The following is an 11,291-nucleotide window of genomic DNA, read 5'->3' as shown; positions in this document are numbered from 1 at the left end:
TCAAACGGGTTTTGTTTATTAATTGCCTAAACCAATGAAGACTCCTGTGTGTGTTGTTGAGGCAAAACCACTTTAAATAGGATCCTGTATAATCAATTCCCTGTACTGACCACGAGAGGCACTGTAGGCATCTTGTCACCGGAAGCCACGGATGTCTAGGTTTCTGTTTTCAACTTTGACCCGCGGCGGTGCACGCTTTTGGTCACCGTCAGTGAACCAACGTGGAAACTGTTACAGTAAAAACGCAATTATTTTAAGGAAAATTGATTGTGGCAGAGACCGAGTGTCTCATGTTTTCTTCCGCCTGGACTTTATAAGTCGACTCGTCAGCACGACTCCAAGGTAAACACGGTCTGGTTCATAATGTTAGTTTGTTTACATAATGTCGCTGTGCTGAAGATACTTAGCCTAAAGTTAGCTAGCTACATCATTTTGCATTGGCTCTGTGTCATTTTAAATTACTGATGGTCAGTGTATTGATAAATACTTTAAAACAAGTGAAACAGAGGTAATATAGGGAGTTTGTTGCATTTATATGTTCTGAAAAATGAGAGTTAGTATAGTTTTCGTAAGGTAGAATTCTTTATTGCCATTATGTATGCAACGGAAATGTTTGGTAACTCTTTCAAAAGGCACAATAACCTCGGAACAAGTACACTATACATTGTTAAAATAAATTCTCAAAAAGGTCATATTGAATAAACTGTACAATAAAAGTACGGTACATAGAAGACCTGTTAGCAGAAAAACAGATGGCAATAAAAGAGTATTATGTGTGGGTTCCAGTGTTTTAGGCATAATCAGCCTTTAATGATGCAGGATTGTCCATCACTGATCCGTGTTGATGAGAATGAATTATACAACACCACACTGCATCTTTTTTATAACTTAGAACATGACAAATATAAAATCACTCGTTATTAAAGGAGTTGTCCTTGGGAAAGTCATCAAACAAAATAATTGTTAATCTTATTATTTACATTTTTTTGTATTTAACCTTTATTTGTACAGGTAGTCTGATTGAGTCACACAAGGTCTCATTCTCAAAGGAGACCTGTTTCAAACAATGTAATGAACAACAATCAGTTACAGACAGACATAACTGCAGTAAAATCTAAGTGCCAAGTGGAGCAGATTAAAGTAAAATGCTAAGGACAGAAACAAGTTTCCAGAGGTTTTTCAAGTGTCTTGGACAACTTCTGATCCTGTTGCAAAGTGTTTCTGGTTGAATGGGCAGCAAAGGGTTACATGATTACAGACATATGGTTGTAGGGTATCAGTGTTGTTGGCTTAATAGTCTACCACTTTGCCACAGATGGGGAAGGCACCGAAGAAGAGGAGCATTGCCGATAAGGTCCGTAAGACCAAGACATCTACTGAGATCAAAAACAACCCATTTGAGGTGAAAATTAACAGGAAGAAGTTTGAAGTTCTGGGAAGGAAATCCAAGCACGATGTGGGTCTGCCTGGTGTGTCTCGATCCAAGGCCATTAATAAGGTAAGAGAGAATCTCATGCTCTGACACCTGACCTCCTCCATACCATTCACCACAGAACATTTCTGGGAGCTGCCTTTTCCAAAAACATTGGAAAGTGTTGATTTTACTCTAATGAACTTAAAAGTCATCATCATGTCTTATAAGATATTCATCTTGTGATGAGCTTGAATTACCTATAGCAGCTGACCAGTAATTGTGGATTCTCAAGTGATGTAGAAAATCCTCATTATCTCTTCCTTGCCATACATAGAAGAAACACGGTTTTACCTCTAAAAGTCTTTGTGAAATACTCCAGACAGACAAGTTTCTCTTTCTTCTAACTCACACAGTGAAGAGATTGTGAGGATGTTTTTGGCAATATGGCCCCTTTGAATTTGAATTATTTCAGTCAATATTGCAGAAAATAGAAGAGGAACGTAACATGTAATATTTGACAGTTTGCAAAAAATCTCTTCTAGCACTATATCTAGCACTATATCTGGCATCATTCTGTCACAGCTCTCCCCACTCATTAACACTATCTGTGCTGAGAAGTCCAGTGTTCACAGCATCATGCTGTGAGAGAGAATGTCTGCAGAAAGGACAGAGAACTTTTTTAGGACGAAGAGAACATGACCAAAAAGTACAAGTCAAAGTTAAGGCACAACTTAGTTATATAATCATCTATGTATTCACTGTATATATACAGGATAATGGATAATGTTTGCACTTGGAGTGCACTGGATTCACACCGTGTTGTTGTTTGCTCTTTGATTTGTAGCGAAAAGAAACCCTCCTGAAAGAATACAAACAGAAGAACAAGTCCAGCAAATTCATCGACAGACGCTTGGGAGAGTACGATGCCAAGATGGCACCGGAAGAAAAAATTCTACAGAGGTTTGCGATAGAGAGACAGGTTAGTGATGTCAAAACTTTTGTTTTTACTGGCGCAGAAGACATAAAGCCCAGACAGCAGCTGTAGTAATCACTGTCTGAGGCTTTGACTTAATACCATCCCCAAACCTAAAAATAAACAGTTGTTTATCAGTTTTAATCTTGTTTTAATGCATTTTTCTCTGCGGCAGCTTTTCCTGCCACATTAACTCATTGGCTTTCAGCCATTTTCAACTCAGAGCGCCCCATACTTCTAAGTGTTTTGCAGCATTTTGACTGATTTTCCAAGACCCACAAAACAGGGTTCTATGACTGTGTAAACACAGAAACTACCAAAAGAAAGACTAGACTCTCTTCTTTCACCAGACGTCATTGGCAGTGAACGGTTGTATTTGAATTGACGTCTATAGACGTCATTGGCAGCCAATGAGTTGATAGAACCAACTCTGAAATTCCCCCCCAAAAAAACAATGAGACAATGAGAAGTCCTTTGAACACAGAAAATCACCCTGTCAACTTTAAGTTTTATGTCTGATATATATGGTTGTTTATCCTGATCTGTAACCACTAAACTAAGATGAGGTATGATCGGTTAACGGCATGTAATATTATCATCTCTCAGCGTGCTCATGACAAGAAAGACATGTTCAACCTGAATGAGGAGGAGGAGCTGACTCATTACGGACAGTCGCTGGCCGAAATGGAGAAATTCAATGATAATGTGAATAGTGATGATGAGACAGAAGAGAAAGGACTTTTGTCTGGTGAGTATAGAGCACATTCATTCTTTGCATGCCAAATATGCTGTGGCTTGCAAATGTTTACTTGAAGCTGAAATGCATTTTGGCTTCAACTTCATTATGATGTTAATAGAGATTGTATAGTTTTATATTGAAAATAGGAGAACGCCACCTGTGCTAATATACAGGGAAGGTCACTACCACTTTTTCCTGTTTTAATATTAGAATCAGTAGATATACAATGTTGTGATATTGTACCAATCAATATGGTCTTTGTTTTACCACTTCTAAACAAAAATTAAGCTGTTTCATGTGCTCTATGTGTCAATGTGTTTACCACCTGTGTTGCAGACTTGTGTTGCTTAGTGAAATATTTAAGTGATATGTAAGGTTTATAGATAATATAGATTTAACTTTTTCTTTTTCTCATATCTGATCCAACGATTTTTGGCCAGAAGTGGACCAATATTGGTTTACCGACAAATATTTACATTTGGCCACTGTCAGCCTTGCTTAAACCATGTTATTCTCTTGGCCACTGGGACACAGAAATACTGTCACCATTATTGGTAAAACAAAAATGAGCTGAAACATTATGGTGACAGAAGTGTTTCTGTTTCTTACCCAGCTGAGCTGACTGCCTCCCACTTTGGAGGAGGGGGCCTCCTTCGAAGGAAAAGTGGAGATCAGCTTGAGGACGAGGGAATCCAGCGAGCCAAATCCAGACAGGAGCTCATAGAGGAGCTCATCCAGAAGTCCAAGCAGGAGAAGGTGAGCTGGTAACTGGTGGCTGCTGTAGATAGACAGCAGTATTTGGGTCCACACTGATGTTGTCATTGTGTTGTAATGAGTCAGTATAAGTTAAACATGTGATAAAGTATCTATTCTGCTGTAGGCTGGTGGGTTTTTTGTGGTTGTAGTCACATTGTGGCAAGATGTGTTGACTGCAGATGGTTAACTTCTGAGTTTTCTTTCTCAGCGAGAACGGCAGGCGCAGAAAGAGGAGTCACAGGTGCTGACTGAAAAGCTGGATCAGGACTGGAAGAGCATCCAGATGCTGATGGTGAAGAAGACACCCAAAGCTGAAAAAGAGGAGGAGAAGCCCAAGGTAGAAACACCCCAATAAGTCGGCAGAATGTGTTTATTTTAAGCCAGTGACTGATGTTGATTTTTATTTTCTCTCCCCCTCTGTGGCTTCCAGCTGGAAGAGTACGACATGAGGGTCAGGGAACTTGGCTTTGAGATGAAGGCTCAGCCTTCAGAGAAGATGAAGACCCCAGAGGAGCTCGCTAGGGAGGAGAGGGAGAAGCTGCAGAAACTGGAGGTACATTCATAGTGAGCATCCGTAAAGTTTTAACTTTTCTTTTAATCTCTGTGTGCTATAATGATCCTTTTGTTCTTTGCTTTTCCAGTCAGACCGTATGAGGAGGATGATGGGAGAGGAAGCTGGCAGCAGTGCGCCAACGCTGATCCACATGTCTGCAGATGACCTAAATGACGGTTTCATCCTGGATAAAGACGATAAGAAGACTCTGTCTTATCAGGTATGAGACAACACAGTGTGATGGGTGTGTGAGTCATTTTCTTTCTTTTTTTCGATGAACGAAAGTTTAATTCAGAGCGTGTTTCATTTTGTGTTCTAGGATGGTCTATGGAATATTGCAGAAGAGGGCGAAGGTGAGGATGGGGAAGAGGGAGAGAGCAGTGAAGATGCTGAATCAGAGGCAGAGGAGCAAGATGGAGATGAAGATGGAGATGAAAGCGAAGAAGGAGAGGAAGAAGTGGATGAGGAGGAAGAGGGCGAGGAGGAGGAGGAGGGCAGCGGTGAAGAAGAAGGAGAAGAAGATGGCCACTCTGACTTGGAATCTGAGCAAGAAAGTGAGGATGAGGGCAGAAAACAGGATGATGAAGAGAACAGCGCCAAACAGCAGAAGAGTCTGAGCAAAGAGGAGATGAAGGCTCAACAGGAGGCAGCTAAAGCAGAGCTCCCATACACATTCACTGGTAAATATACACAGAAGTAGATTAAAAAAGAGAGATTTTTTTATATTTCTTGTTGTTGTTTCTTCTGATTTTCATCTCAATTACAGTCTTTGTGTAGATCAGTACTTTTCATTCTCTGTTTACATTATACTGTATGTGTGTGAATTTTCCTCCAGCTCCAGAAAGCTACAGCGACCTGAAAGATTTGCTCCGTGGCCACACCCCAGACAACCAGCGCCTCATCGTGGCCAGGACTCAGAAGTGCAACCACCCGAGCTTAGCTGTTGGCAACAAGCTTAAACTGCAGGTACAATATGGAATGGGCTTTACATACGAGTAAATGAGTGAGGTACACTTGTAGTCCACTAATATTCAAACGATTTATGTCTGCCTGTCATAGAAACTCTTTGGTTTTCTGTTGGAGTACATTGGAGAACTGGCCACTAGGAGTCCACCTGAACTCAACACCGTAGATAAACTCATACCGTGAGTCCAGAAAGTGATTTATGTTTTTCCTCAAATCTGAATATTAATATTTACTACTTTTTTTTTTTTTGTTCAATGTTTCTTTAACTCTTTTACTCACTGTTATGATATGTTTTTTATTATTCCTCCATAGAGAGTTGTACACCCTCTGTCAGATGTTCCCTGAAGCAGCCTGTAAGTCCATGCAGGGTTTATTTGCAGATGCTGGCCACAGCTTGGAGGAAGTGCTTGAGGTCAAAGGGCGTGGTGCTTTCCCAGCCCTAGACATGGTATGGATAAGTTGCTGTGAAGACTTTAAACATGTATAAGAGTGTATATGCGGATTGATTTAAAAAATGTTTTTTTTTCCAAAAATTTGCTATGTAATCTGCAACTATTCTGGTTACCTCTGATTCATTTAAATTTCACATTAAGATTATTTCCTGTTTGTTTCTATTATTATTAATGATGGTATATTGAATATTGCTGATGAAACTGTTTTCATCATAATTCTTTGACGTGTCACATGGATTTGTATGGAATGTGATACTGAGGGAGACGATTCTCCACCGGGGGAAAGTTCACCTTGAAATCACATTCTCTCTTAATATAATTAAAATAGTCTTTTTAATGTTTGTGTTTTTGTGCATTTCAAGCTGATCTACCTGAAGGTGACGGCACTGCTGTTTCCTACCTCTGACTTCAGACACCCAGTCACAACTCCAGCGCTGCTATACATTAGCCAGGCTCTTACCAAGGTATACAAACTTACCAAAGTATACAAACACAAATATTACATCATTTACACGGCATATACTTTAGTAATTTGTAACAGAGGTTTCTCCTCCCTTTATTTGTAATATTAATTATACCTCTGTGTGTGCTTTTGCCTCTGATTATGAATCCTCAGTGTCCAGTGAAGTCATTACAGGACGTTACATCTGGTTTGGTGCTTTGCTGTCTGGCAGTGGAGTACGTCTCTTTTTCAAAGCGCTTCCTACCTGAGCTCATTAACTTCCTGTCTGGAACTCTACACCTGGCAGTCAAGGACAAGTCCTCTCTAGGTAGCCACACGTTTGTTTTGGTGATTGCATTTATTTGTAATGTGAAATTGAGCTCACGGACATTGTCGCCATGTTGCAGGTTACACCGTGGTGCCGCCTTTTAGGGCGTCTGGGAAGAACAGTGATCTTCTGGTGTTATCAGATTTTGAGTCCTGCAAGAAATGGAGCAAGAAGGAACTGCCACTGTCTGCTACCCAACACCTGGAGCTCAAAACTGACCTAGACAGAGACCAACACAGGTAAGAATGTGGACTGGAAATGTGAAGAGAGAAGTTGAGTTTCACAAATGGCTGCAAAAGTCGCTCCAGACATTCTCCATATTGTTTTGCCTGCTCCATTTTATAAAGTCTGGAAAAGGTCTAAGTGAGCTCATGTGAGCGCAGCAGAAGACAGTGAGTGAATGGGTGTCTTGCCTCTTGGTAAACCAGGCATCATCCTCCCATCTGGATTCTCTGAAGATGTTCCTGCTGTTGTGAAAGTGTCTCACCCAGAACATGTCCTGCTGTGTTTGTCAGATCTGAACTAAAAACCATGAAGAATCTCCAGACCCAATTCTCTGGACACCACTCTCTGGAATTCATGTGTGAAATTGGCTCTCTTTTTTACACTACACAATATCAAAAAGTTTGGTAACACTTTATAATAAGTACACACTATTAGCATTAGTTAAGCATTAATAAATATTGAATTCATCATTTATAACGCATGAATCATTAGTATGTAGATTATGAACATGTTTTACTCATCCCATCAGCTGAGGAACAGTATTCAAACAGCTGCTGTACTCAAGCAGCCAATCAGCATCCACCTCCAACAAACAAGCTCTTTGATCGACTTACAAGGGACTGCTCTCTCACCTCTCTGTGTCCAGCAGTCGCTCAGTACATGCCAACACTTCAGCACATGAGTAAAACATTTATAACTGTGTTTATAAACTACATACTAATGAGTATTCATGCGTTATAAATGATGAAGTCAATATTTACGAATGCTTAACTAATGCTAATAGTGTGTACTTATTATAAAATGTGACCAACAGTTCTTACATTAACGCCAAAAACATGACACACATCTTCATATCATAACAGAGTGGTATGGTTACTGTTGACTACAGGGATAGGTTTTCTTTTTTCTTTTCTTTTTAACAGTCTAGCTAAAAATAAAACGATTATACATGAGCAGTGAAAGGCACTGTGCAAACTTTCTCCTTTTTAAAACCAGATTTCTCACAAGTTGCTCGAGTTTCATTAAGCCATTAGCTTCAGCTGAATATAAAATACCCCTTTGTCTTTAAAGACAAAAGTAATCATTTCAGCAAATAACAAGTATGTTTTGGACCTGTCCTTCAACCAGGCCGATGACAACTTTGATTGATCAGTTTGCATGTTTGAATTCTTATCAGGTCACTACTTCAAAAATGATTTCAGAATTAAAACATGATCTGTGTATACGTTTGTATTTAAGAGACAGATCTGTGGATGCATGTGTGGTAACAAACAAACGTATAATAATAATAAATGGACTAACCACCTGCCTGGAGACAATTATAGGCACAGTAGGAAGAGAGGGAGGAACACGAAATGTGAGAAAAGCCTTTGTCTCGTCATGTTTGTTGAAGCTCAGACGATGAGACGAGACGAATGATTAAATTGTAGCTGTGAAGAAAAAGACTAATTTGTATTTCGAAGCACATTTACCTTATTTCTAACCTGTACCTGTTACAGACTGTATGAGCCGAGTAAACATTCTCCTCATGTGACTGCGATGAGTAGAGCGGCCAGCCTGGTTTCACACAGCAGGTGTTGTGTGGGCACAAAGCAGAGCGTGCAAACAGGCTGCAGCGGACCCTGGTTGTGCACAGTTTGTGAAAATACATTTTTTTATTCATACTCCACCATTTTGAATACTTATAAACTCAAATATATCCAAGGCATTAGTTTAAAAGAAACATTATCGACACAGTCTTTTAATTCATGACACAGCCTGGGTCTTGTTGCCCTAAATATTCTTTTTAGTTAATCATCTTAAAGGACCAGTGTGTAAGAATGAATGACCTCTAACGAGACTCCAGATTATAACAAATGGATGACTCCCTTCTCTCACCTCTCCCAAGAGCATCAGGGAAATATGGTGGCCTTTGCAGACCATAAATGATGTTTTTCTTCTTCATTTTCTGTTGTGAGCTTTAGCTTCACATGCACGCACACATGCACAAACACACACACACACACACACACACACACACACACACACACACACACACACACACACACACACACACACACAGTGATACAGCTGTAAACAGTGTGTGGTAGCTGTGGTAATTATTGCCCGGGTGAGGAGAGAGGGGATGATGGAGTGTAAACAATGCTCTAAGGCAGAAGGGTTAAGATGAATACATGGATTTGTTTTAAAATTGCACACGCTGTGAGCATTCACTTCTGTACATAACTACACATAAACAGTGTATAAAAATGGACGTATTCTATAACAAATTTCCATTGTGAATCCTATAGATTTGCGATTTGGCTGGTGTCATTTTGGTTTTTGAAACCTGCAACAAGTTCTGCACTACCGGTCAAAGGTTTGGGGTCACCTATACAATGTTTTTGTGTTTTCCATTAAAAGTCACACTTTTATTCATCAAAAGAGTTGAAAAACAAATAGGAAATATAGTCAAGATATTGACAAGATTAGAAATAATGATTTTTATTCAAAATAATAATTTTGCTTTCGACCAAGAACCAGCAAAACTGTTTTCAGCTGTGCTAACATTATTGCATTATTTGCAGCTAGAATAGTCGTTTAACACATTAACAATGTATAGAGTGTATTTTTGATTAATATAATTCGATTCGATTTGATTTGTTGTATGTAAGAAGGCTTGAAACGAGTGATTGAAACCATGAACTTCTCTGAACAATGTGCACCGATGATGTAAATCAAATCAGACGTTTTGCTCATCGCATCCTGCAAACTGTTACGTCCATGTTTATATAGAGTTTGTGTTTCGATGTCCATATAGTCTCAGCCGGTAATATCTAATAGTGTATTAGTCAATGTACCTCACTGTTATTTCATCATTGTTCATCATTCATCATCGTCTGTCTGGTTTTAGCAATGAGAAAAAAGGGCACTTTCAGACCTGGTGTTAACATCTGCTCTGACAGATCTGGTCACATTACTGATAAAATCTGATTTTTCAGTGCTATGCCAATATACACAAATGTCGTGTCTGTTCATGAGAACACATTCATGTTTTTTAATGCTGTACAGATGTGTCTGTTCTCAATGCCTTTGTCAGTGTGTCGGTAGAGGCCAAGTTGGACAGAAAAATAGTCAGGAGAGGGTTAGAGTGAACTAAATCACTACTTACACTGCTGTAACTGAAATTTAGATTCTAACTCTAAGAAAACTGATTAGTTTGTCAGATGATCTAATAATAAAAATAATCTGTGTTTCTTTTTCTGTCTCCACAGGTTGATGTGTTTGTCCACCTGCCTGGACTTGGTGAAGCGCTGCTGCCTGATTTACAAAGACCTCACTTCCTTTCCACACGTCTTCCAACCAATCAGAACGCTGCTTTTCAAACACCTTTTAGCCCCAGAACCTTTACAGGTTTGTAGCATGTGACATCACAAACTCACTCCCAGTCTCTTTTTTTTAGTTTTTAAATCTAATGTTTGTTGTTTGTTGTGTCAGGAGCTTCACAGTGCGATCCTGGAGGCCATCAGCAGCGTGTCAGTCACCAACAATCCACTAGTGTTTGAGAAGAAGAAACCTATTCCTCTGAAGCTGCTCACGCCCAAGATTGTCGAAGTGTAAGCGACCAAACATGCATACAACTTACATTTTTATTTTTTTTAAATACCATAACACCAGCATATGTTTGATGTTTGTTAGGTTGGACTACGGGAAGAAGCGCGGCAGCACCAAAGAGGAGAAAGAGCAGGAGCGACTGAAACACAAGTACAAGAAGGAGTTCAAAGGAGCTTTGAGGGAGATCAGGAAGGACTCGCGCTTCCTGGCCACAGAGAAGCTCAATGAAGTCATGAGCAGGTGCAGATGAAACATGAAACTTGTCACGTGTGTGTGTGTGAACTGTGATATTTGTGGTAAAATCCTCTAACCTGTTTTCTACTTCCTGTGTTTCAGAGATGCAGACAGAAAGAGGAAGGTGAAGGAACTCATGGGCAGCCTGGCCACTCAGGAGGGAGAGTGGAAGGCCTTAAAGAAGAGGAAGAGGAAGTGAAGAGTGGAATGATTTTCTCCATCTTCTCTTGCCTCTCATACAGACTTGTGTTCAGCTTTGCATGTGCAAGGTTCACATGTGAGGAACTGCGTAGATCCTGTTTTATCATGACGATAAAAACTCGACTTGTTAACATGCATTTTATGAAGTTTGATAAATACTAGCTGCCAGGATCATGTTGTCAAATATTGTGGTGTAGACATTTGACTGCAGATATTTCCCTTTTTATTCCATCAGGATTCATTGCCACAGTCAGTTTTCTGCACAGGAAAAATAAATCTCTTTTTATCTGTAACGGTGTCAGATGTTTAGTCGACAGCTCAAAAAGTCAAACTCGGTGAAGAAACATGATATAAATGTGAGGACTGAAACTCAAGGAAGAAATGTACTAATCTTTATAAAAGAGTGATTTCTTT

At 39.7% G+C, this 11,291-nt stretch overlaps 1 protein-coding gene across 1 annotated transcript; it reads left to right on the top strand.

Annotated features, from left to right (window-relative positions):
* Positions 1-205: 205 nt before the first annotated feature.
* nop14 (NOP14 nucleolar protein homolog (yeast)) lies at positions 206-11,041 on the top strand. The gene is made up of 19 exons (XM_083890408.1): positions 206-342; positions 1,316-1,498; positions 2,259-2,393; positions 2,994-3,135; positions 3,740-3,882; positions 4,091-4,219; positions 4,313-4,435; positions 4,524-4,655; positions 4,755-5,115; positions 5,271-5,401; positions 5,495-5,580; positions 5,714-5,849; positions 6,216-6,317; positions 6,470-6,623; positions 6,703-6,862; positions 10,103-10,241; positions 10,326-10,444; positions 10,527-10,682; positions 10,779-11,041. Exons 2-19 carry the CDS (start codon positions 1,316-1,318, stop codon positions 10,873-10,875), a joined length of 2,628 nt encoding a protein of 875 aa, XP_083746534.1. The 5' UTR covers positions 206-342; the 3' UTR covers positions 10,876-11,041.
* Positions 11,042-11,291: the final 250 nt, after the last annotated feature.

The sequence above is a fragment of the Microchirus variegatus genome (assembly GCF_963457635.1).
Source record: "Microchirus variegatus genome assembly, chromosome: 1".
Classification (NCBI taxonomy): Eukaryota; Metazoa; Chordata; class Actinopteri; order Pleuronectiformes; family Soleidae; genus Microchirus; species Microchirus variegatus.
Note: the sequence above shows the minus strand (reverse complement) of the source record. Positions and strands in the feature narration are given on the sequence as shown.